At 41.9% G+C, this 26,630-nt stretch overlaps 1 protein-coding gene across 2 annotated transcripts; it reads right to left on the bottom strand.

Annotated features, from left to right (window-relative positions):
* Positions 1-12,902: 12,902 nt before the first annotated feature.
* NUDT2 (nudix hydrolase 2) lies at positions 12,903-24,653 on the bottom strand. Of its 2 annotated transcripts, none has more exons than XM_063082449.1 (3): positions 24,571-24,653; positions 16,253-16,393; positions 12,903-13,672 (listed from the first exon to the last, which is right to left on the bottom strand). In XM_063082449.1, exons 2-3 carry the CDS (start codon positions 16,377-16,379, stop codon positions 13,356-13,358), a joined length of 444 nt encoding a protein of 147 aa, XP_062938519.1. In that variant the 5' UTR covers positions 16,380-16,393; positions 24,571-24,653; the 3' UTR covers positions 12,903-13,355. The 2 variants fall into 2 exon arrangements, with proteins under 2 accessions (XP_062938519.1, XP_062938518.1); XM_063082448.1 differs by lacking the exon at positions 24,571-24,653 and adding an exon at positions 24,463-24,561.
* Positions 24,654-26,630: the final 1,977 nt, after the last annotated feature.

The following is a 26,630-nucleotide window of genomic DNA, read 5'->3' on the forward strand; positions in this document are numbered from 1 at the left end:
AAAGAAGAGGAGGCGCCATTCCTGGGAGCTCTCAGTTTAGTGAACAGGAAGAGGTTGTGCTTCTTGTGCTCTGTATCCTTGTGCTGTTTTCCCCTCCTGGGCCCCCTTTCCCCTCCTCAGGGAATCCAACTGAGAATTTCCTATTACACAATCCTGAGCAGGATGTGGGGTGGGAGGTGGTTGAAGGAAAGGCAGAGAGCAGGTCTCACTGAATGCCTATAGCACAGCCTCAAAGGGCAGCAGTGGGAATGCTGGCACAGCCCTCCAGGCCTCTTCTAGAAAAGAAAGGACTGGTTGGGCCAAAAGCTAGATGGTTGGAGGGGTCAGCCTCCACTCCCCAAACATGGGGGCTTCATCTGGGGTCCCATACCTGCACCGGAATTCCAGTTGAAATTCTACCAGTATAACTGCCACTATAACTTCATTCCTTTAGGTCTTCAATTCAACAAACAAGTGCCTTCTGTGAAGGTGTAAATCATTTCTTTAAGGTCAAGAGGGCAGTGGGTTTTCTAGAACCTCTATTAAATGCCCCTAGGAGAGGAAAACTTAATACCACCCTGGTGGGGATAAGTCCATTAAATGCTTCTTCACCATGTGTGGTGGAGGTGATAGTGGGGAAAACAGGTGGCACTCTAGGAGGAGCCTCTTTGCGTGTGGATGGGGAAATAGGATGGGTGATTATCAGGGAAAACTTCCAGGAAAAGATATTCTAGGCTTTGAAGGCCTCACATTGAAGGGGAAATTGAGGTCTCGGCCCCACATCTCTTCCCTTCATCCAAAAACAAGGAGGATGGGCTGGTCAGTTACCTCAGTTGGTTAGAGCACAGTCTTATAACACCAAGGTAATGGGTATGGATTCTCATACTGGCCAGCTGCAAAAAACAAACAAACAAAAAGGAGATACCGCCCACCTTCACTGCCTCCCACAATATTTACCCAATTGCGTCTCCCATTACTCAGCCACCCCATGGAGGCCAGAGAAGGTACATAATTCATCTCTACACATTTATTTCTGTACCTGAGATATTACAAAAGATATTGGTCACTTTCTAAACCTTCCAGCCCTTGGGGCCCAGAACTTGGTTGGGTCCAGTTCTTTCAGGCTCAGAGATATCGTCTGTTCCACTTAGGATACTTGGTCCCTCTTCCCTCCCCAGTACCCACAATTGGCATCTTAATTGTGCTGCGCTTGAACTCCACTCTCAGCTATACCACTTAGCTTCCCAAACATAATCACCGGGGATGCCAAGTTGAGTCCTGATCCTGACCACTGATGATTCTGTCTGGGCCCTATATCCTCTGAGCATAGCACAGAAGCCAGACTGGGTCTTTATGATTTCTTTCTTTCTTTTTTTTTTTTAAAAGATGACCGGTAAGGGGATCTCAACCCTTGGCTTGGTGTTGTCAGCACCACACTCAGCCAGTGAGCGAACTGGCCATCCGTATATGGGATCCGAACCCGGGACCTTGGTGTTATCAGCACCGCACTCTCCCGAGTGAACCACGGGCCGGCCCCTTTATGATTTCTGTTCAGAGGAAGGGAAACTTAGACTATATGTTAAAACACACTGCTACTAAATTGTGCTTTTTGTACAAGTAAGTTTCTTTAGAAAAATCAAATGCACAAAATAAATTATTTTCTGAGGGGCTGGCCCGTGGCTCACTTGGGAGAGTGTGGTGCTGACAACACCAAGGCCATGGGTTTGGATCCCTATATAGGGATGGCCAGTTGGCTCACTTGGGAGATCATGGTGCTGACAACACCAAGTCAAGGGTTAAGATCCTCTTACGCATCATCCTTTAAAAAAAAAAAAAAGAAAAAAAAAAAGGAATAAATAAATAAATACATTATTTTCTGTTAAGTAATACATTATTTTCTGTTAAGTGATGTACAAGATTTTTAAAAGTTTAAACACATATACAATTTGACTCACTTTTAGTAAACTTGATTATGAATTATGATTTAGTCTAACTCTAGTTTTAGCATAAAAGTTGGGTGAAACAAAAAGCCAAAAAATGGAGCAAAAACGGAGCAAAAACTGTGAGAATTGAAGGGAGAAATAGACAATCCAACAATAATAGCTGGAAATTTCAATACCTCCACTTTCAATAATGCATAGAACAATTAGATAGAAGATCAACAAGGAAATAGAAGACTGTAGCAATACCAACCAGCTAGAACCAACAGACATTTATAGTATACTCCATGAACAACAACAGAATATACATTCTTCTCAAGAGCACATGGAACATTCTCCAAGATAAACAATCTGTTATGCCATAAAATAGGTCTCAAAACATTTTGAAGGGCTGAAATCATACAAAGTATATTTCCTGGTGACAGTGGAATGAAATTAGAAATCAATAACAGAAGGAAATTGAGGAAATGAACAAATGTGTGGAATTTAAACAACATACTCCTGAATAACCAATGGGCAAAGAATAAATCACGAGGGACATTAGAAAATATTTTGAGATGAATTAAAATGAAAACATAACATACTAAAATTTATGGGAGGCAGTAAATGCAGTACTTAGAGGGATATCTATAGCTGTAAACAACTATATTATAAAAGAAGAAAGTCAGTATAGGAAATAGTATGGAAGTTCCTCAAAAAATTAAAAATAGAACGACCAGATGATCCAGCAACTCCACTTCTGGATATGTATCCAAAGGAAATGAAATCAGTATGTTGAAGAGATATCTGCAATCCTATTTTTATTGAAGCATTATTCACAATAGCAAAGATATGGAATCAACCTGTGTTCATCAGTGGATGAATGGATAAAGAAAATGTGGCATGTATATACAATGGAATACTATTCAGACCTTTAAAAGAAGGAAATCCAGTCATTTGCACCAACATGGATGAACCTGGAGGACATTAAACTAAGTGAAATAAACCAGGCACAGAAAGACAAATACCATATGATCTCACTTGCATGTGGAATCTAAAAATCAAATTCATAGAAGCAGAGAGTAGAATGGTGGTTGCCAGGGGCCGGGTGCAGGAGGGAGCGGTGCAGGGAAGGGATGGGGAGATGTTGGTCAAAGGGTACAAAGTTTTAGTTGGACAGGATGGGCATCTATTGCGTAACATGATGACTATATTTAATGATAATGTATTCTATATTTGAAAAAAATAAGAATCTAAAACAGAAAGATTTCAAATCAATAACCTAAACTTCCACCTTAAGAAACTAGGAAGAGAAGAGCAAAGTAAACCCAAAAGAAGCAGAAGGAAGGAAATAATAAAGACTAGAGTGGAAATAAGTAAAATAAAAAGTAGAAAAACAATAGGGAAAATCAATAAAACCAAAAGTTGGTTCTTTGAAAATATTAACAAAATTGACAGATTTTTAGCTATACTGACTAATGAAAAAAGAGAGAGAAGACTAAAATTACTAAAATCGGGAACAAAAGAGAGGACATTACTACTGACCTTACAGAAATTAAAAAAAAAAAATTATAAGGCAATGCTATGAACAACTATATGCCAACAAATTAGATAAAATAGATGAAATGAACACATTCCTAGAAAGGCACAAACTACTGAAACTGACTGAAGAAGGAGTAGAAAACTGAATAGATGTAGTAAACAGATTAAATTAGTAATTTTTACAATCCCACAAAGAAACACAAGATGGCTTTATTGGTGAAGTCAATCAATGTTTAAAGAAAAATTACACTAATACTTCACAAACTCTTCCAAAATATAGAGGAGGAGGGAATGCTTCCCAACTCATTCTATGAGGTCAGTATTACCCTGATAACCAAAACCAAAGATATTAGAAGAAAAGAAAGTTACAGACTAATACACTTTATGAATATATGTGTAAACATCCTCAATAAAATACTAGCACATTGAATCCAGCAGCATATAAAAAGGATTATACATCAAGACCAGGTGGGTTTTATCCCAGGAACACAAGGTTGATTTGACACCCCAAAATCAGTCAGTGTAACACCTCATATAAACCATATGAAAAAAACCCAAAAACCACATGATCATCTCAGATGCAAAAAAATTTTTTTTGACAAATTCCAAAATCTTTTCATGATAAAAACACTCAACAAACTGGTAATAAAAGGGACTTCCACAATCTGATAGAGGGCATCTACAAAAACCCACAGTTAACATCATACTTAATGGTTAAAGACTGAAAGCTTTCCCTCTAAGATCAGGAACAAGATAAGGATGTCTACTCTCATCATTTCTATTCAAGGTTGTAATGGTGATACTAGCCAGGGCAATTAAGCAAGAAAAAGACATAAAAGACTCCCAGATTGGAAAGGAAGAAGTGAAACTATCTCTATTTGCACATGACATAATGTTGCACTTAAAAAGTCCTAAGGAATCTACAACAAAGCTATTAGAACTAATAAACAAGCTCAGTGTTGTTACAAGAAAAAAGATCAATACATAAAAGTCAGTTGTATTTCTATACACTAGCGATGAATAAATCAAAAATGAAATTAAGAAAATAATTCCATTTACAACAGCATCAACAAGAATAAAATAGTTAGGAATAAACTTAAAAGAATTGTAAGACTATACACTGAAAACTACAAACATTGTTGAAAGAAATTAAAGACAACCTAAATAAATGGAAAAACATGGTTGTAGATGGGAAGACTTACTATTGCTAAGATGGTAACACTCCCTAAATTGATCTACAGATTCAATACAATACCTATCAAAATCCCAGCTGAGTTCTTTGTAGAAATTAACAAACTGATGCTAAAATTCTTTTTCTGTTTTTGTTTTTTTGGCAGCTGGCCAGTACTGGGATCCAAACCCTTGACGATGCTAAAATTCATATGGAAATTCTAGGGACCCAGAATAGTCAAAGCAATCTTGAAAAAGATGAACAAAGTTGGAGGATTCACACTTTCCAATTTCAAAACTTACTACAAACCTATAGTAATCACGATAATGTAGTACAGTAGTCCCCTCTTATCTGTGGGGGATACATTCCAAGACTTCCAGAGGATGCCTGAAACCGCAGATAGCACAGAACCCTATATGTTTTTTCCTACACCTACATACCTATGATAAAGTTTAATTAATATATATTAGGCACAGTGAGAGATTAACAACAATAACTAATAATAAAATAGGACAATTATAAAAATACACTGTAATAAAAGTTATGTGAATGTGGTCTCTCTCTCAAAGTATCTTATTGTATCATACTGTGAGTAACTGAAATTGTGAAAATCAAAACCACAGATAAGGGGGTACTACTGTGTTCACATAAGGACAGATTTACAGTTCAATGGAATAGAATTGAGAGTCTGGGAATAAATCCTCACATTTATGGTCAAATGAATTTTGACAAGGGTGCCAAGACAATTCAATGGAGGAAAGAACTGTCTTTTCAAGTATTGATGCCAAGACAACTGACTATTCACATGCAAAAGTATGGGCCGAGCCCGTGGCGCACTCGGAAGAGTGCGGTGCTGGGAGCGCGGCGATGCTCCCGCCGCGGGTTCGGATCCTATATAGGAATGGCCGGTGCACTCACTGGCTGAATACTGGTCAGGAAAAAGACAAAAAAAAAAACCAAACAAACAAACACATGCAAAAGTATGAAGTTGAATCCCCTACCTCATACCATCTACAAAAATTAATTCAAAATGGATCATAGACCTAAATGAAAGTGTTAAAACTACAAAACTCTCAGAAGAAAAAAATACATGTAAGTCTTTATGACCTTAAATTTGGCAATGATGTCTTAGATATGATGCTAAGAATACAAGCAACAAACGTGAAAAAACAAAACAAAACAAAAACATTTAACATCATTAAAATTAAAAAGAAGGTTCTCTAAAGGACACCACTAAAAAAGTGAAAATACAGTTCACAGAATGGGAGAAATCTTTGCATATTATATATCTGATAAAGGACTTGTATCTAGAATAAAGAACTCTTATGACTCAAAAATGAAAGGACAAATAACCCAATTTAAAAATAGGCAAAGGATCTGAATAGACCTTTCTCCAAAGAAGATAAATAAATGGCCAATATGCACATGAAAAGATGCTCAAAATCATTATCCATCAGGGCAATGCAAACAAAACCACAATGAGATACCACTTCATAATCACTAGAGTGGCTATAGTCAAAACACAGATAGTAACAGATGTTGGTGAGGATGTGGAGATATTGGAAACCACATACAATGCTGGCTAGAATGTAAAAGGTGCGGCCACTTTGGGAAATAGTCTGGCAGTTCCTGAAAAGGCTAAACATAGTGTTACCACATGATACTGCAATTCTACTCCTAGGCATATATTCAAGGAAATGAAAACATATGACCACCTACAAATTTGTATACAATGTTCATAGCTGCTTTATTCACAATAGCTAAAAATGGGAAAAACCCAAATGTCCATCACTGATGAATGGGTAAACAAAATGTGGTATATCTATACAATGGAATATGAAATACTGATACATGCTACAACATGAATAAACCTTGAAAATACAGTAGTCCTCCCTTATAGGCAGTTTCATGTTCATGGTTTTAATTACCTGTGGTCAACCATAGTTTGAAAATATTAAATGGAAAATTACAGAAATAAACAATTCATAAATTTTAAATTGCAAACCATTCTTAGTAGTGTGACAAAATCTCACACCCTCTTGTGCTGTTTTGCTTTGTCCCACCAGGGAAGTGAATCATCTTTTGGCCAAGTATATCCACTCTATACACGCTACCCACCCATTGGTCACTTGGTAGCTGTCTCAGTTATCAAATTGAAAAAACATAGTACATAAAGGGTTCTGGTACTATCCACGGTTTCAGGAATCTACTGGGGGTTTGGAATGTATCTTCCACAGGTAAAAATGAAAATGAAATGATTAAGAACCGATGTGTCTCTGGGTACCTCTGTCTGTGTGCTGGAAGATGGCTGAGCAGGTGCCCAAGTCGTTGCTGTTTATGGGTCTGGGTAACATTTGTCAGTCACCCATTGTAGAATCAGTTTTCAGAAACTTGTAACTGACCAAAACATTTGAGATAATTGGAGGATAGACAGTGCATTGACATCCACATATGAAATAGGAAATCCTCCTGATTATCAAAGGCACGATTATACGAATACGTGTGGTATTCCCATGAGTCACATTGCCTGGCAGGGTACTCAAGAAGACTTTACCACATTTCGACCTCTACAGTAAGTTTGTATGGATAGCTTGATGAAGGACAGGTGCCCTCTGCTCATGTGTGCCACCTTTCTCTTTTTGTCCCAAAGCCTTTTATTGAGGAACAATAGCTTCCCTTTCCATAGGAGCTCACAGTCTTAGATTAGAAGTATTTTAATTCAAACACACCCATAATACACCCTTTTATATTTAAAAGGTAGGAAAGAAAGATTTATGGAATTAATCTTTAAGCATCTTTAATACTTCTTGATTTTTGTTTGTCTAGTTTATTTCATGAGAAGTTCAGCTTATTTGCTCCCATTTGAACCACTTTGCCTCTGAAATTTTAATTATATCCAGAAAGAAGGACACTTGTGTGCTAGTTTATCTTTTGGTCAGTTGAGGAATATGTCTGTTTTTATATGCACCTATAAACCAAATGTCACATATAAATTGGCTTAGTTGGGAAAGAATATTTAAAAAGTTGGGAAAAGTTCTATTTTGTTGGCATGCTGAAATATTGATATGTTAGTAAGTATTCTTTCATCAGCATTTAAAACATTTGTAGGCAAATCTAGGTAATTTCTGTGTACTCTGAGATAACTAATCTCAAATTCATATGGATATGTCAGAAAAGATTGTTTTCAAAATAAACCGGGGAGTTATAAAAATACAACTGAGCTTTAAATCCAGGAAAAAAAAAAAAGAAAGAAAATTAAAGAAACGAGTCACAAAACACATGTTGTATGATTCAGTTTATTTATGTATGTACTTATTTATTTAATTTTATTTTTTTGGCAGCTGGCTAGTACAGGGATAGAACCCTGAACCTTGGTGTTATCAGCACCATGCTCTAACCAACTGAGCTAACTGGCCAGGCCAACTCTATTTTTTATTTTTATTTTTTTGCTGTATGATTCAATTTTTATGAAATTTCCAGAATAGGCAAATCCATAGAGACAGAAAGTATTCTGGTGATTGCCTAAGGCTGAGGAGGTTTGGGGTAAATGGAGAGTGACTGCTAATTGGTATGGTTTTCTTTTGGGGAGTGATGAAAATGTTCTAAATTTGATTGTGATGGTTGCAAAACTCTGAATATATTAAACCCTTGAATTGTACATTTCACTTTAAATGCATATGAATTATATCTCAACAAAGCTGTTATAATAATAAAAATGGAATGAAATAACGATACATACATGGTACAATATGGACGAATCTTGAAAACATTATGCTAAATGAAAGAAGCCAGACACAAAATGCCACATATTACATGATTCCACCTATAAGAAATGTCCAGAACAGGCAAATCCATAAGCAGAAAGTAGCCAGCGGTAGCCAGGGACTGGAAGGTATGGAGGATAGAGGGGAATTGAGAGTAATTGCTAATGGTTATGGGATTTATAGAATTTTCTAGAATTAAATAGTGGTGGTGGTGATTGCACTATATTGTAAATAAACTAAAAGCCACTGAATTGTACTCTTTAAAAGGGTAAATTTTATAATATATGAATTACATCTCAATTTTAAAAAGCCTTCCAGAATAAAGAGACACAGAGAATTCTTGTTCAAGTTGTAGTGCTTATTGGGTGACCTTTATTACCTTTGATTATTTCACCCTTTTAGTCAACATACTTTACACATTGTTTGTTTCTACCTCATTGTTTGTTAGGCTTGGTTCGACTGGGGAAAGGAATAACTGTGGCCTGAATGTCCTTTTCCACCTGGAAATAGATTTTACCTTTTCTTTGGCCCTTCCTTTCCTATCTTCCAGCCCTTTGAAGCTTAAGTCCTGTTAAAAATTACATCTGATCACAAAGAACTTTGCTAGCCTTTGAACATTTTCTGCTCATGCCAAACCAGTTTTTTTTCTCAGAGGGACCAAAGGCCTCTTTTCAAACTATACCTTTTCATCACACTTAAATAGAAACAAAACATTTAAAAAGTCATCATTTGTACAAAGGCGATACATTATCCTTACAGAAAATTTGGAAAATTCATAAAAGTAGAAGGAAGGAGACAATATCATTCCTTGTCTCCCCACCCAGAAACAACCACTCTTAACAATTCCCTTTTTGCCTTTTTTCTGTGCATAGTTTTATTGCCTACTTCAGATCATACTCATATTCAGTTTCCCAAATTTTCTTATGAAAAATTTCAAATATACAGAAAAGTTGAAAGTCTAGTATAATGAACACTCACTATCACCGTCTTGAGTCAACAGTTGGTTGTTAAAGTTTTACTATATTTGCTTTGTTTATATATGTATTTTTTTTTCTGAACCATTTCAAAGTAAGTTGTAGACACTGTGACACTTCACCCTAAATCCTTCAGCATGCATCTCCTAAGAAAAGGACATTATCCTACACAACTATTTTTCATACCTAAGAAAATTAAAAATAACTCCCTACTATTATCTAATATCAAATCCATATTAAAATCACTCCAATTCTCATATCTAACTTTTAAATAGGCCCGCACAATAGTTCTTCACATTGTAACTCTCTGACTCCCACTAGAGAAACTGGGCCATTGGAAAAGACACTCAATAAGCTAGAGGACAAGACCCCATCTATCCTTGGGGATAAACACCATCACTGACTCTGGGTAGGGATGATGGAAGAAATGTGAAGCAGACAGTTTGAGGGGAGAGTGTTTATGCTCCTTCCACCTTTCGACCAGGTGTACTAGCTTCCCTGGAAGTGGAGATTAGGTAGAGAAGGAAGCACAACTTCATTCTCTCTCTTTTTTAATCCTCTTTCTTTATTGGCATCCAATTTCAGATAGCCATGTTGGCCTCAGCGCCCAGCCTGGCATTTGTCCTGGGAGTCATCATCGCCATCCTCAATATTTACTCAAGTCAGCAAAGATGCTTCAAGGACCAGCATGGCTGATTGTTTCATCCCCTATCCTGCCCCAGCTGGCCACCACTTTCAGTGTCAGACCCTATTCCACTGGTAGACAGACAGCCCCTCGTATGACATTTTGCTTTTGTTTTTATTTAAATTTTAATAGGTACAAAGGTACATAAGAACCATCCTATTTTTTCTGATATATCGAAGTCTATTAATCCCTACTAATGGTGATTCCAGTTATTTTAAATTATATGCTATTATAAGCAATACTTAGTCAATAACTTTAGACTTAGCATTTTGAACTTAGAATCAGAAAACTGGAGTGTCTTAGAAAAATAGAATAATTGAATAGAGAAGGAGACTGTCAGAGCCATTTTTACATAGTAATTAGAGTCACAATTCAAACTCACTCCTCAGGACTGTCAGATCTGGAATGAACCAGAGATCATCTGGTCCAACTCTGTTTTAATGAAGAAAATGAGGCCCAGAGAGGACAGAGCCCGCCCAAAATTAAAGCGGTGACAGAGCCAGGCATTAACCCCAGAGCACTGCACCACTCTTCCTCTCTCAACCCTGCGCCTTCGCCTCAGCACTTGCATCTGAGAATGATGGTCTTGGAGAGTGTCTGGGACATAGTGAACAAGAGAAAGGAAAAGGTCTGAGGCTGGAGGGACAAGGATACTGGTAATCTTGAGAGGGAGGCTGGGAGGGGTCCCTGAGCTAAAGGGGGAACAGCAATACAGGATACAGATTAAAAAAACAAACAAAACAAAAAACAATGAAGCAACTTCCGAAGGTGCAAGTTGAGTTTTGAGGGAGGGGAAGTAGCCATAAGGAGAATGGAAACCAGAAATTTCTGAGTATCCTGGGAAAGCTTTTTGAATGAGGTAGGACTTTGCAAGCCATAGAAATGATGACAAAAATGTTTAAACAAAGGCATCTCAAGCCAGAGGCTGCTCCTCTCCAAACTGTGGCCCTGTCTAAGCTCCTTCCTCGAACAAGCTTCTACTGAGACCTTAGGAATGATTGATCCTCTTTCTTCTGATTCCTGTAGAAAGAAGCAAGAGGCTACACTCTGCCCTGTGGAGCCAATCCCAGGACAGAGGAGGACCTCTTCCAGCTCCCCATTACTTAAGCATGTGTCTTGGGGAGATCTCTGTGGAGTGGAAGGATAACCACATAGGCAATTTCTTTGCTTGCCCTAGTCATGTAACTCACTGAAACTCTACACACAGATACTGGGAAGGATTATACTCTAGAACTCTGGGACTCTGAGAGCCTAAGGCCTGGCAAACTGTCTGAGATGCCAGGGGAGCTCTCTCTCAGAGGGGCTGGGGCAGGAATCTCCTCCAATTTCAGATTCAATTATTCCTACAAAGAATACAATTTATGGGAGATCCCTTCACCAAATTATCTATGATTTAATGGACATTCTGTATGGCTCAGAGGAGTAACTCCAAAGCTAATAAGATATTCTAAAGCAGAGTCTTCCCCATGGCACCTATCCTCAAAGGACCTCACATGTAGATAACTGCCAATACCATCTTCCTTTTTAAGCCTCAACTTCCCCAGCAATAAAAATGAGGAGCAATATCAGGTCGTTTTACAGGTCCCTTCCAACTTTGATGTTTGAAGTTTTTAGAGTCTTGAGATTCCACAGCCTCCCATTCTGAGAGTACAGGGCCAGCCAGCCTTTGTTAGGAGGCAGCTTGTCTGTGGTTTGGCACCACTGGCCAGCAGGCATTTATTAAATCAGTGGGATATAGTCCCTGTTGGCCTGGAAAGAGAACATTAAGCTCCAAAAACTTCCTGCAGCAGGCCTCCTTCAGAGAGTGCTGCTCAGAGGGATGATGAAGAACAAAACCAGTCAGGTCCCTGGCTGTGCTCCAAGATCCTGTTCGCTAGTACTTCTGCCCTGTCTGCACAGAGAACCAGTGACTGAAAACATCTGGAAGCCTCCTTAAGACCTGGGTGACTTTTCTCTCCTTCCTTTGGGGGTGGCTGTTCTTCACTCTGGTAATCCAGGTTAACCTTTGCCAATGCCCCTTCCCTCCCAATCTTTTGCACTTCATTGGGCAAAAACCTTCTAATAAAATCCACATGAACCCAGCTGCTAACAGCTCCTGGAAGGGCTATAGGATCTAACACCTGCCCCTGCATTCCTTGAGCCCTAGTAGCAAGGGAAAAGAGGGCTGAGACCCAACTCTTGTACCTCTAGGACTTACAGTGGAATTGCAGAGAAAGGGAGTAGGTAGGAAGAGAGAAACCTCAATGATGAGGGTTTGCTGAAGGTGGGGAAGGCAGCTGCAGTTGAGGAATGCATAGGCTGCTGGGTGGCCCAGCAGAGCCCTGTGGGCCTGAGCCTGCCTCATTCCCAGTGACCTTACTCTTGCTGACAAGGCTCATCACTCCTGGAGGCAGGCCTGGCTAGAGAGGTCATGGTGCATGTGTCACTGACCTGGTGATCCAGGGTTGCCTGTCCCTCCTCTCTCTGCTGAGACCTGTGGAGCCCCAAGTTCCTTGGGTATTTAATTAATTATTTAAGGAAATATTTAGGGAGCACCTGTAACATATGTGCCTGGTGCTGGCGGGGAGAGAGACATCAGTGAGTAGAACAGACCCAATTCCTGTGCTCCAGTCCCACTTGTTTGGAAATCCTGACTACAGGTTACAAAGTATTGGGGACACTAGTGGTGGTGGGGTAAGAGTGCTTGGAGTTCCAGAGGCAGAACAGCCACCTGGAAGAAGAGCAGTGCTGTGTCTCTCCCAGTCTGACTCCCTTCTCTGAGGTACAGTATATGGACACAGGATTCCCTCTGGTTAAGGTCAGAGTTCTAACTCACATTAGCTTCTTCTCCCCACCAATGATAAGAATCCAGGAAATAAACACAATGGGTTAGAAGGACAGATAAGCTGCTTGAGGTTTATTTGTAAAGTACAAGGATTCACCTACTGGGTCCGGCCTTTTTATTTTTGCTGCTTTGCCTTTCCATCCAGCTGAGATTTTTGCTTGTTCTCATCTGAGAGTCCTGAGCCGATTTCACTAACCTATCTGCTTTTGGCTGTGATCAGCCAAAGACCAGTACAACCTTCCCCAGACCTGAAGGGAAGGCTGTCAAGGACCCTACAGAAGCAAATGACTTTGAGGGCCAGCCCATGGCTCACTTGGGAGAGTGTGGTGCTGATAACACCAAGGCCATGGGTTCGGATCCCTATATAGGGATGGCCGGTTTGCTCACTTCGGAGAGCATGGTGCTGACATCACCAAGTCAAAGGGTTAAGATCCCCTTACCGGTCATATTTAAAAAAAAAAAAAAGAAAAAGAAGCAAATGACTTTGCTCAGTCATCTCAGGCCTCTGTGGAGCAGAGAAACTGGTGTGCTTCTTGGAGTGCTGCCTTCATCTCCTTGAACTGAGCCAATTGGCAGGCCTCGTCCAGCCCCAGCCAGCGGTAGGCTTGGTGCTCGTGGGAGAGACGGATCTCCACATTGAAGTCTTTCACCTCCGCCAGCCAGTAAATGACTGTTTTAGGCTTTCCCCTGGCCACATAATTGAGCTCCCGTCTGAATCCCTCAATGATGGTCAGCTGGCCTGTTTCTATGCCCGCTTCCTCCTGAGTCTCCCTCAGGGCTGTTTCCAAGTCATTCTCTCCTGGTTCCACATGGCCTAGTTAGGAGAAAAGAGGAAGAAAATGAGAAAATCTTCAACAGTACCCAAAGCTGGATTTTCCAGGCCCCATGATTTAAAGATGGGGTCCTTGGTGACTTTTCCAGGTGTTCCTAGGCTAAAGGAAGCTTGGAAATTGGCAATATCATGCCAATAACATGCCTGCGAAGGGGGTGCAGGGCAGGTAGTGTCTGGTTTCTGGGGTCTGAGCAATCCCTCCTTTCTACCCAATCTTCTCTTTAGAAAGTGAAACAGACCACGTATTTGGCAAGTCAGGTTTAGAATATTGCTCTTTGATGGTGAGAAAGAAGGCCTCCCTCCGACCTCTGCTTTCTTATTCTTTGGAGCTTTCCTCATCCCATCTTCTCAGGGACCACTTTTCCCTTGGAAACCTTAAAGTTATTTTTCCAAGGAGGGGATGTCCTTTCTTGGCAGGTGGGAGCTAGCTGAAGAGGGAGTACTTCACCTACAATCCAGTGAGGAATTAACACTGTCTACAGTTGGACCCTGCAGTCCCAGGGCCGACAGACAGGCTCAAAACCCTGCACTGCTGCAGCCGCAGCTGTTTCCAAGTAGCTATCAAAGCTTTTTCCAAATTGTTTTCATCTTTCTAACTGAGCAAGGCCAGATTTCAATTTCATAGGGAAAGTCCTGATGGGAACTTAGACTAAGGAAAAGCTGAGAGCCAGTTCTAAGAAAATTTGTTGGCAAGACCCAAACCCAAGCAGACAGCTGCCAAGAAACTGTTGTAGGGGAACTTGAAGCTCTGCAGACTGGAGCAGCCCTCAGCTTTACCTCTAGGCCCTTCCCACAAATATTCAGCTTGCCCAGAGGAAACAAGAGGGACTGGGGGGGGGGGTCAAGCAGCCTCTGTCTACACATGGCTCCAGCAAGTTGCTGGGGGGCCTCCTGGTTCAGAAGCTCAGGGAAAGCAGGAACTCTTAGCTGTTCCCTTCTTGGTTTGGAGACGGAGCTATCCCCTAGCCTTCTTCTTTCCCAGGGGTCCACAGAGCAGTGCTCTCAGTCAGTTGCTGATGCACCAAAAACAACCAAGAACTTAGCACTTAAAAACCCATTCTAACTCGTGGCTTCTGGGGAGTTTTCTCAACTCTGACAGCATCTCCTATAGTGATGTAAACAAAAACAGATAGGGAATGCATTGGGGGAAGAAGGTGGGAGGGATGCTGGTGGTGACAAGTGACACTGATTCAGGATGCTCTACCTTCCCTCAGAGGTGTGTGGGAGTTTCTGAGCACACCTCTCCCAGGAACATCTATTCAGTATTCTGCCCATCAATGTTAACAGGGTAACTTCTCCCCAAACCCAAGCAGGAAAGGATTAGGAGAGGTCTTTTGACATCTTTTAGTGAGAGGAAGCATGCAGTGTGACTTAGGTGATCAGGAGACAAGTGTGAATATTCCTATTCATAGTATTTGTGACACTTCTCTTTTTTTACCTTGTTTCTCTCTAGTGCAACTCAAATGTGCAAAATTTATTTCCTGTTCCCATTTCCTTGTTGGATCCTTGTCCGCCCTCCCCATCTTACTCCCTTTTAAAGTCTCTGCTCCTTTCTGTCTGGGGGCTGCTCACTCTTGGCTCCTCATCCCAGCAGGTGCCAGAGCTACAGTCTGTCCCTGCCCACTGAGACATCCCAAAGTCTCAGCCAAGGATGCCTCCTTTTTCCCATTTCTCCCTGCACAGCCTAGCTTCTCTTTCAGGACTATTTGACCACAGCTTTCTTACTCTTAGAGGTGGGATCTGGAATGCTGGTGTAAGCCAGCTTACAAACAGATCTTGGCCTGGTGTAAGGCCTAAGGCTACTTATTTTTGCTGTTCTACCCTCTGGAGACTTGGCCAACTCCACCCTGGATGCTGAGTGATGGACCCAGGGCATAGATAGCTGGTCACGCTGCAGTCGCAAGGTCTCTATAATCTTTGCAACCTCCTGGTCTGAGAAGGACTTTTCCATACCCTCACTCCTCCACTCCTGCCAGAGTTTGCAGTTTAATCTATGACCAGGGAACCCTCCTTCTCTGTGCTCCTAACTCAAAACACAACTATGATTATAAACACTCCATAAGTCATTCTTTGTGTTTAGTTAAAAAGAAAAACCTAGTAATGGGGACACTAAACTAGGAGTCAAAGGAACTTGATAAAATGAAGTCAGAGACAGGGCTGGAAGAAAACAGAATTTTCTACTCAACGCCTTGTTTGACAAATGAAAAACTCAAAGTCCAGAGAGGGGGGCACACAACCCTCCATGTCTTGACCCCAAGGTCCCCAATTCCCAGCTCACTGGTTTTTCTCCTACCCATCCATTCACCAGAGGCTGGAGAGCTGGTAAATGATACAAAGACACCAGGTGCTGCTTGTGCCCTGGGATTCAGTCACAGAATTCTATTTCCAGCTCTGCTATGGCCTGGCCTGGAGAGCTTGTGTGAAGAAAGAATCAAGGGCTCCTGCCCACCCCACCCCCTCCTGCTGCAGCCACTGGGAATCAAGCCTTGTGGGGGCCTGGCAGGGCAGAGTTCTGAGCAACACCTGGCATTTTCCCAAGAGCCAGCCCCTCTGGCCTCGCACCTTTGGGAGGAGTCCAGTGATGAATGCCATCTGATGCCTGCAGCAGTAGAAACTCAATCGCACTGTTGTCCATCTTGGGAATGAGGTGTCTTCGGAAGACAATCAAGCCACATGCTCTCAGGGCCATGGTCTATCTAAGGACTTAACACAGAAGACATGGGACACTGGAAAGTTACACAAAACAGGAAGATACACACTGAGAAGTAGCACTTGGGTGCTGCAGAGTAGCACAGAATAGCTATCAGTGATCTCATAACCCATAGAAATAGGCAGCATGCCAAGAACCAATGGAAGGAATACAGGAATCAGAGATGGACCTTTGTGTGTAATTGCAGGACCCTGGCAACTATCCTCAGTCAATGTGACCTCTATCCCAACGGCTCCACTTCTCCTGGTAAAACATAGGGCTAATGCGTGTTTGTTATGAGACTGGAGATCCTCAGAAGCAAACCCACTGAAACAGGAGAGATGTTGGTAATGGAGAGATGCAGTACAAGTATTATCATCAAACCCACAATCCCATTTCCCTCAGCCTACATTCTGAGCCCCTGAAGCAAAGAGCTTCCCAAAATTCAGAAGGGTCACCTAGAGAAAACAGCTTGGTGTACTATAAAAATTTTGTTGTTGATTTTTTTAGCCTTTTATTTTATCCATATTTTTGAATATGTTATACATTAACATGGTCCAAATTCAAAGTACAAAAGGGCACACATAGTAAAAAGTCTCTTTCCCACCCCGTAAGAGGCAAATTAACATAGTGGTCAAGAGCATGAATCTGGAGCCTGGCTTCAGGTTCTGGGTCTGACACTAGCTGTGTGACCTCCTGTTCCTCAGTGTCTTCATCTGTGAGATTGGATTATAGTTATACTGCAAAGGGTTGCTGTGAGGATTACATGATTTAATTTTTGTAAAGCGATTTAGAACAGTGCCTGCCACATAATAAGCATTCAGTAGATTTCTGTATGTGTATAAAAATGTCTGGAAGAATATACATTATTAATAGTGGTTTCTGGAAGGTGAGATTATGGAAAGACTTTCATTTTCTACTCCATATATTTCTATATTGTTTGGGATTTTACAAAGAACATTTATTAGTTTTATAATCAGCAATACAATAAAGATTTTTCCATGTCAAAAAAAGAGTCAATAACAACAAAAAAGACAAGGAGGGGAGAAAAGTAAGAATATCTGCACAATTGAAAAGAAAATTCATCATCTGATTGGAGACATGTAATCAAGTTAAAAAATATGGAAGATCATTTATGTAAGACTCTGCTAAGGAAAAATTTGTGTCACTGATTCAACAAATACTGAACACCTACTATGTACTAAGCACTGTGCTAGGACTTTGCCCGCATGAAGCTAATATTCTAATGGGAGAGGCAGACTTTAATCAAATAATTAAGCAAATTAAAAAATAATTGCCAATAAACTACATGCTACAAAGGAAATCTGTGTAATGCGCAATCTGGCCTGGTCAAGGAAGGTTTTCTGAAAGAAGGGATGTTTGAGAAGAGAAACAAAGGATTAGTCAAAGGGAAGTCAGCAAAGGGAAGGAGGGGAGAGAGTGTGCTCCAAGTGGAGGGAACAGCATGGGCAAAGGATGGCAGAACCAAAAGAAAGCCAAGTGTCTCAAAATGCAGTGGAGACAGAGAGTGACCAAGGCAGGATAAGGCCTGAGTCATCTCAGCAGGGCTAAAGAAGGAGCTGGTGCTCGGGATAGCACAGCCCATGTAGAAGGGCTGCTGAAATAGGAGCTGCTGTCCTCCCTGGCCCCTTTACTGGTGGCTCAATCAAGATGAGCTTTTGTCTGTCAAAGGCATAAAAATCAGGCCCAAACTGAAACCTGTTCCAGGGCAATTCTCAGAACTGCCAACAGATGGTAATGTTACTCTAGAGAATAGCAGTTTCTCACCAAAAAAAAAAAAAACACCCAACACTGAGATCTTTCCAAACCTTTCCAAATGTATGAAGAGTTTTCAAGGATTGGAAATATGTAACCTCAAAAGAGGTTTTCAAAATGGTATGCACTCTCATATGCTGTTGGTGGAAGAGTAAATTAGAATATCCTCTTAGGAGGGCAGTTTGGTAATAACTATCAAAAAATAAAATGCACATTCCCAAAGACTCAGCAATTCCATTTCTTGGCACTTTCACAGAAATACATGTGTAAGATGTACACATGAGGATGTTCACCACAACCTTGTTTGCAATATCAAAAAGAAAAAAAGGGTACAAACAATTATCCATCAATATGGAAATGGTTACAAAGTACAGTACATATATCTATATAATGGAATATTATGAAATTATTAAAAAATGAGGTAGAGCCAAATGTGTTGCTTGGAAGAAAAGATCTGAAGACATATTGAGTAAAAAAAGTACGGTTCAGAACAGTATATAAAATGTAATCCTGTTTGAGTTTAAAAATTCATATAAAAAGGGGAAGCAGGCTTTTATTAAACACCATGTTCTGCAGGGATACTTCAAAAAGTTCATGGTAAAATAGAATTGAAAGATAATATGAATCCTTCCATGAACTTTCTGAAGACCCCTCATATTTTTCTGGAGTCCCTATATATGCCGAGAACTTTCCCCATTCTGGAAGCCAAAGGAAATACCCTGTCACTGCAGAACTGGTGAACAAAGATTACAAATTACTGGTTCATGGTTCAGGCAGAAACAGGTAACTAATTCCATGCCCTCCCTATAAAGATGCTCAGAAAGCTATAGATGTAGGGTCCCTTGCTCCTGCCTCAGGTGGAACCTCATGGAATGAATGTTGGAACACCTAGATAAGTTTAGGGATCCAAGACTAGAGGACACAGTTCCCTGTCTAGAACAGAAAGCCCCACAGTGTTCCTCCCCACCATTGCCACCACCAACATAGAATGGGAAAGCAAAGATGCCTGCATGGAGAGCCGAGAAGAATAGGTGTGGGATGGTCATGTGGAGCCATTGAGAGGTGAATAGGCCAATATTTTCCAATGTAGCAGTGGTGCGGGGAAGGAATCTTAGGATAGTGACAAGAGTGCACCCAAGCAAGAATGTAACCCAGTGTACAGACGTGACCACATTTAAGAACCAGAGAAGCCAATGGTTCATCTCAATGGGACAAGAAAAGCTAGGATCAGATGCTCACTCTCCACCTATGTTGTGGACCCACGAAGAGAATAGTTCTAGAAAGGCAGAACTCCTCATTGCCTTTTTTTTAATTGCTTGGCTTGAGCCAGCTGTTCTCTAGAATTCCTTTGCCCACTCCATACACACAACCACTTACTCATCCTTTCAGAGGTAGCTCAGATGTCACCTCCTCTCTGACGCCTTCTGGCTTCTAATCACTTCTAATCACATGGCTCAAACAAACTCCAACTACAGGGTTTGATAAGAGAAGCAAACACTGTAACCAACAAAAAAATTAAGGATCTGTTATAGGGATTAGATCTTGTACACCTAAGAATGTTGGCAGAGAAACCCATGCAACTCTATCACCTCTGCATCTGGTATTGGGCCTGAAGTCTCTATATGTCAGTGAGGCCAGCAGTTGGGAAGAAAACTGGATGGGAAGTGGAAGAGGGCAAGGACAAACTGGTACCTGTGAGAACAAATCAGAACCTACAAGAAGAACTGAAATTGATGAGGAAAAATCGAAACCCACAACTTCCTTTCACTGTCTCTAAGCTCAGTGATGTGCAGGAGGAGTTGGAGCCCTGTGCTATAGAGCTGAATGCACACCTGGCCCAGAACTCAGAGGAGCTGAAGGAGATTCAACAGGAGCTGGGAGAGCTGCAGGCCTGGGTGCTGTCCTTCACCAACAAGGGGAGCCAGCAGATCGATGTCAAAATAAATGCATTGCCACCATGCCTGGTACCCGGCTCTGTGTGTTGGCTGCTACTTCACTTCAGTTTTCTAAGTCTCATACAAAATTTTCTTGCAGTCAGCACTAATCTGAAACCATATAGGAAGGGAATCCTGGGAAAAGTAGTCCCAGTTTAGCTAAATTGACACAGTACAAAGCCACCACAAGCATGCATACCTCATATGGTAAATCTCTGCTGGTACCTCTGGTAGGGAAGAGCCAGATTATGAGTTCTGTTTCCTTGGGACCCAGCACAACAACTCTCAACAGATGTTCATTGACTCAACAGAACTCTCTCTCTACCTCCCACTCAAACAAATGTTTGAGTATGTTCTGGGGTCCTGGGAAATAGCCCAGTGTTTTCCTGAAAAGTACAATTTACATAAAAGTTAGTGGAGTTATTGTTAGGGGAAACCACGGAGCTGAAACTGTCCAGGGGTTTGAAAGTAGTCAGCTTTCATGCACAGACTCGAGTGGATTCAAACCTCAGGGGGTTAAAGAACACAGCATTCAATATGCAAATATGCCTGCAGCCAGGATTGCGGAGGTGAGAACTCCAGGCTGACAGCAGGCAATTCACACTTCAGAAAAGTGGCAGAGTGCCTGAGGTGGTTAGAAAAAACCTGAACAAAAAAACCCTCAATGTCATCAGAAGGTTCCAGAAGCTAAGGAAAAGTGTTCTTGGCTTTCTCTCTATATACAATTCCCTTACAGCCTAGGAGGCTCCAGACCTAGATGCCAAAAAAGAATTTACAAATAGATGGCTATGCTGATGTGTTCCAATGTTTTCATCAAATTAAAGTGCTATTGCAAGTATAGTTCAACCCCAAAAGCCTTCACAAATATACCTTTAGATACAGAAAGAGCTCCCCAAATCCTCCTCCTGACTTGTTCCCCATAGTCTAAAATCTCTTTAGCAGAGTGTTTCATGTCATGTTATTAATTATGCATCTATACTGTTCCAGCTACACTAAGCAAGGTTTTTTGACAACTATACTTTCTAATGCTCAAGACAACCCTTCAAGAGAAGCAGTATTATCTCCAGTTTATGAGGAAACTGTGATATTTAAAAAGGTTAAAATACTTGCTTATCGGCATAGCTGACCTGTAAATGGAAGGATTTGAATCCAAATTAAGTCTAACTCCAAAGTCCACATTTTTTCCCTTTTCACAGCTCTGCTCACCAGAAAGAGTAGGGCTTAGGGCACAAATAGCCCTGACAGAGGACACACAAATGATTTATAAATCACTTGCAGTTTTTAATCTATATTCAAGTGGAGATTAAGATGTCTAGCTGGAATCCTTTCCACTGAACAGGTTTTAACTGGGGGGACAGAGCCTCAGCAGATGATGGTCCTGGTGCCCAAAGAAGACTCTGGAGGGATAAAGTGTAGCCTAAGACCCCTAAAAGTGCCCATCTGATAAGGGTATCTATGCCTCCTCTGCTCTTTTTTGGGAAGTAGGAACCCAAACCACATGTTAAAAGCCCTACCTAGTAACCTTGGGATTTCCAAGTGCCAAGTATTGGGAATACCCTTGATGCTAGCTTCAGACAAGCACACAAGCACCTAACTTAGGGCCCTGGTGTCCAGAAAACTTGCACAGGCCACTTCAGTATGAGGAGGAAGGTCAATGCTGCCTGCCCACAAGCAACTCTATGTGACTACTCAGCTTTCCCTAATCTCCCACATCATGATCACCTTTTCTCCAATTCGCAAGTTTCCTTCTTCCCTTTTGGAGTGGACAGAAATGAATCACCCATTCATGAATAAAGCTCTCTCTCCTAACCACAACAACAAAAGGAGGAAAGGAAAAAAGGAAGAAACAAAAAAGAAGAAAAGCCCCTAACTACCATGAATAAATTGAGACAAAGAAAATATTCCCTCAACTGCCCCTTTTCCTGGACATCTGCCACTCCATTCTTCTCACAGAGACCAAGCTGCTGAGTCACTTTGTTATCTTTGCTATGTGGCTGAGGGAGGAAACAGGAGATTTCACCTGTAATAGCATGAATATTGGCTTCTAGGATGAGGCCAAAGTCAGACAAGGTTGGAACAAAAATCATTCTTAGTGAAGGGAATTTGTTAAGTGGCCTATTAGTGCCATCTGCTGTACAATTCTGGAAAGCAAACTCGGGGAATTCTAATATTACAGCCTGAAGGGATTTCTTTACTCTTCTAATGTCTGTTGAATGTGCTCCATGCAACAGACAGTCTGACAGGATTGAAGGGTAGATACAAAGCTGAATACCACAAAGTGCCTACTTTCTAAAGGTTCACAGCCTAGTGAAAGTGGAAGACATTCAAACAGACAAGTTACAGTGTGTTTTGTGCATCATAAGGGTATATATAAGACAGAAAGGTAGCAAAGAAGGATCTTTACGTCAGAGGGGTATATCCCATAAGGATTCTGAAGGATGACTGGCTAGGAGTTTACCAGACAGAAGGTGGAGGCAAGGGGCACTTCACACAAAGGGAGGGGTGTGGGCAAAGCCCCTCAAGCACAAGATGATATTCCATTGGTAAAGTTTAGTTTCTATTCTGTAGGCAATGAGGCCTTTGACTGGTTTTAGTCAAGGCTATATCAGATTGACATTTAACAGACATTCCAGCAGCAAGCAAGGTGGAGAATTAAGGAAAGATTGGAAGAGACAAACCAACCAGTTACAAGCCTATTGCAACAGTCCAGTTGACAAATTACAGAGTGAGATTAAGACAGAGAAAGGAGAGGGGGAGATATTTGAGAGATATTTAAAGGTAAGATTGATGTTTCATCATCTAAAGGAGAGAGAGAGAGATGTTTCATAGTCCAAGGGAAAGAGAGAGGTGTTTGGTTTGAGAGACTGGGTGGAAGAAGGAGTAGAATGTAAGCTAAAGACTTCTGTTTGGGACAAGTTGAATTTGAAGTGCTACAGACTACCCACAAGGTAAATGGACACATGGGCCCAGAGTTCTGTGATCATCTCATTCCATCTCTTCATTTCCCAAGGTGGAAATTTTCTGTTAAAGAAACATTTTCCTTCCACTGTAGGTACTTCTGCAGTCCACTTTCCTCTAATTTGGATAAGTCTACCTGTCTACCCTTACATCTGGTGCATCCTTTCAGTCAAAAACAGCACAACACAGAAAGGCATGGCTGGCTTTGCTGTAAGAAAGACCTAATAGCGGTTTCTTAGAGCAGGATACTTAACTTCCTCCTTTGTAAAATGAAGATAACACCTACTTTTCATGGTTGTTGTAGAGTTTAAGATAAATTATACATATACAGAGTCTAACATATCAGAGGTACTGAATATATGTGAGTCATTCTCATTCCTGTATCATAAAAGCTTATCAGAAGGCTTCTCTACTTTTATTGATAACTGAATCGAAAAATGGCTTTTCATGTTTTCTGTAAAACTTCTGGTGAACACTGTTCATCACACTGTGTCTATTCCTAACGTAAGAGGTCCCACTTATATAGGTACTAGGAAAAAAATCTCTCTCTCTTTTTTTCTTGGTAGCTGGCCGCTTTGGGGATCTGAACCCTGGACCTTGGTGTTACAAGGCTAGGCTCTAACCAACTGAACTTAACAGCCAGCCCCCAAAATTTCTCTTTTGAAGAACAGATTTGTTTTCTTAATTACTAGTTAGTGAGAATCACCCTTTTTCCTTAACTGACAAATTTTGAGCTAAATTGGGTACTCAATCACAGTAAGTACACCAGCCCTGCTGGCTAGTATATACGCATGTTCTTATTATGAGGGTAATAGCTACCATTTTTTGAGAAGTTACTACTGCCAGGCATTGTGCCAAGTGCTTTACCTTCATTATTTCACCACAACCCCCTGAGGCATTACTGCCATTTTTCAGAAGAATAAAAAGGAAACTGCGGCTCAGAGGTGTGCCTGGTTAGTGACTGAAACGCAGGTCTGCCTGACTCCCTACATCATTTTTCTTAACCTCGACTCTGTATTAGCGTTTTACATCTGACAATTTGATTGCATTCCGTTTAAGCTGTCGCACCTTTTTTTTTTTTTTTTTTAAGGTGGTTTGACTTTCTTCTGCTATAATTGCCGCGACATTATCCACTCAATAAATTAAGCAATTAGAAAATATAAAATCTCTTTTGGAAAGCAGGCGGGGTCTAATGGGAGACAACAAAGTGAAACGGAGGTCCAAGAAGGGGAAGGTATGGCGCCCGAGCCGCTGGGCCCTAAAGCCGGACCTCGCCCGCCTCTGGGATTCCGACGACCCACTCCGTTACCACTTGTATGGGGGCAAGCAAGGCTCACAGGGCCACTGAACCCTCACTTTTGTGGAAGTAGACAGAAAAACAGGTCCTGGGCCGGATTGAAGGAGGGCGTGCCCACCTTTGATCCTGTAGCGACGGGAGGTTTAATCACCGGCGGACTCATATCGCTCCGAGACCCCGCTTCTCCGCGGAGGACTAAACGCAAGCGGGCCCTAAGGCTACTCACCCAAGCAGAGGAAGGCAGGAGGCGGGCCTTGAACGGAGACCGGAAGTACAGCGGCCAATCATGAGCGCTTGGTTACTCCTGAGCGACCAACAGAAAGAGGATCCCGACCCACCTCAAAGATGCCTTTCTCTTACCGAGAACGTCGCGAGATCTTCACTCAAGCGTAAGGATTGGTCCAAGGCAGCCAATTTGAGGGTTACGCCCACTGATTCCTCGGATCCTTGATTGGTCTTCTAGAGACGAAGGCGGCAAACGTCAACGGGTTCCCTGGATGCCCATTGGTGGGCGGTGCGGGACTGCGGGCACGCGGGCGTCAGCGCGGGCGTTCGAACTGGCGCTTGGCGGCGTTGCTATGGGGATGCGGCCTGGCCGCCGCCTGAGGCTCGCGGGTTGACAGAGGCTCGGATCTCCGGCCTTGGGACTCTCTCCAGACGGCGTCGTCTTCTGCCCTCAGATAGGACTGACCGAGGAAGAGTCTGGAAGCCCCTGGTGAGAAAGGACGGGGGTTTGGGGCGGGGAGCCGAGATGCCTGCCCGGCGGAAGGTGTGCTTGACGTCCAACCGAACGCGTGGCGACTGGCGGTTGTAAGGCAGCCGGGGGTTGGCCTCTCCTGGTTCTTCCTAACGTTCACCTACTCCTACCTTTTATCCTCATATCTACGCCTCTTCTTCAGTAATTATCTTGAGTGCTACCTCTCTCATGAAGTCTCTTCTGAGTCCCAAGGCCCTCTTGCCTTTGAACCTTGACTGGTACCTCTTTAGAGAGCTTCTATTCGGCCTTGAGTTATTCTTGTACTTCCGTGAACCCCATTCTCCTCCCTTCTTTCACATATTTCTGGAATCTGAGGTAAGGCAAGCATCTTTCACAATGTCTTACGCATAGTAGATTTTCAGGAAATATTTGTTAAATTGAATTTAATCTACTGAAACAGAGTAAGGCTAGGCCTGTGAACCAAACTGACCCCATTTTCCCTGCAGAGGACACTTTGTTACTTTTCCACTCCTCAGTCATGAGACCCCCCAGGGCAAATGATTACCCCATGGGTTGCCCAGACAAAATAGACTGAGATAAGAGAGGAAACAGATATTTACTGAGTTGCAAAACCCCTCCCCAAGGTTTGTTTACTATAATTGTAAAAGTTACAGATTAACCTTAAAGACCCCTTTAGGAATTCCCACCTGGGCGCAAAGCATCAAGGTGACTGCTACAATGACCCTCCTGGGGTGACAATGATGTACACCACTGCCTACTGAGCATGCACTCATGACACAACCAGGAAGAACAGAACGGACCACCTCTAGTGACGCTGGCCTGCCACCCCGTAACTCCTTTCCCTTTATAAAAGACCCTGAACAGCTCCCCTCACGGGGCTAGCTTTACTGTTGCTACCCCCCTTATGCATGTCTATCTCCTCTTTTAATAAAGTGTTGCTTGCTTTACTATTTGGGGTACATTGTTCATTTCTATGACTTTGGAATCTGAGAGCCTAATTTAATCACTGGCAAAAATTGGAAAGCTTTGGGCACCGGAGAGCTAGCCGCAAGAGGCAAGTGGCCACTAGGACTATTTTGCTCCCATGTCTCTGCTGCTGGTAGATCTCTCCTGGAGTCCCTGGCCTAAATTCTGACAAGGCAATGCTTTATTCTCTACCTTTCTCTGATTTTCTGAGCCCTCTTCTGTTCTGTTGGATTGTGTCCACTTCTGTATAGGTGAACCCTGGAGGGCTCCTGGGCCATGCTTTGTTTTTCTGATTTAAATCTAGTTGATACTTTTCTTCTTTATGCTGAAAACAGTGGGGAGAACTGCTTTTATCAATTACCGTTAATGGAATAGGTTGGCCCTACCGATTGGGACTGGGATAAACTGGACCCCACTGCTCCTCTTTTCTCTTTGTTTGTTTGCTTGGTTAGAGATTTAGTTGAGTACCGGTAATCTGAATAAACCTTCCAATCCTTGCATCAACTTTTTGACTTTCAGGTCATTTGTTTAAGGCGAGAGGGCAAGCCGAGCCTGACCTGTTGGTAACACTACCACAAATAAATTGGATTCCCCTTTATACC

This window comes from Cynocephalus volans, chromosome 17 (assembly GCF_027409185.1).
Source record: "Cynocephalus volans isolate mCynVol1 chromosome 17, mCynVol1.pri, whole genome shotgun sequence".
NCBI lineage: Eukaryota > Metazoa > Chordata > Mammalia > Dermoptera > Cynocephalidae > Cynocephalus > Cynocephalus volans.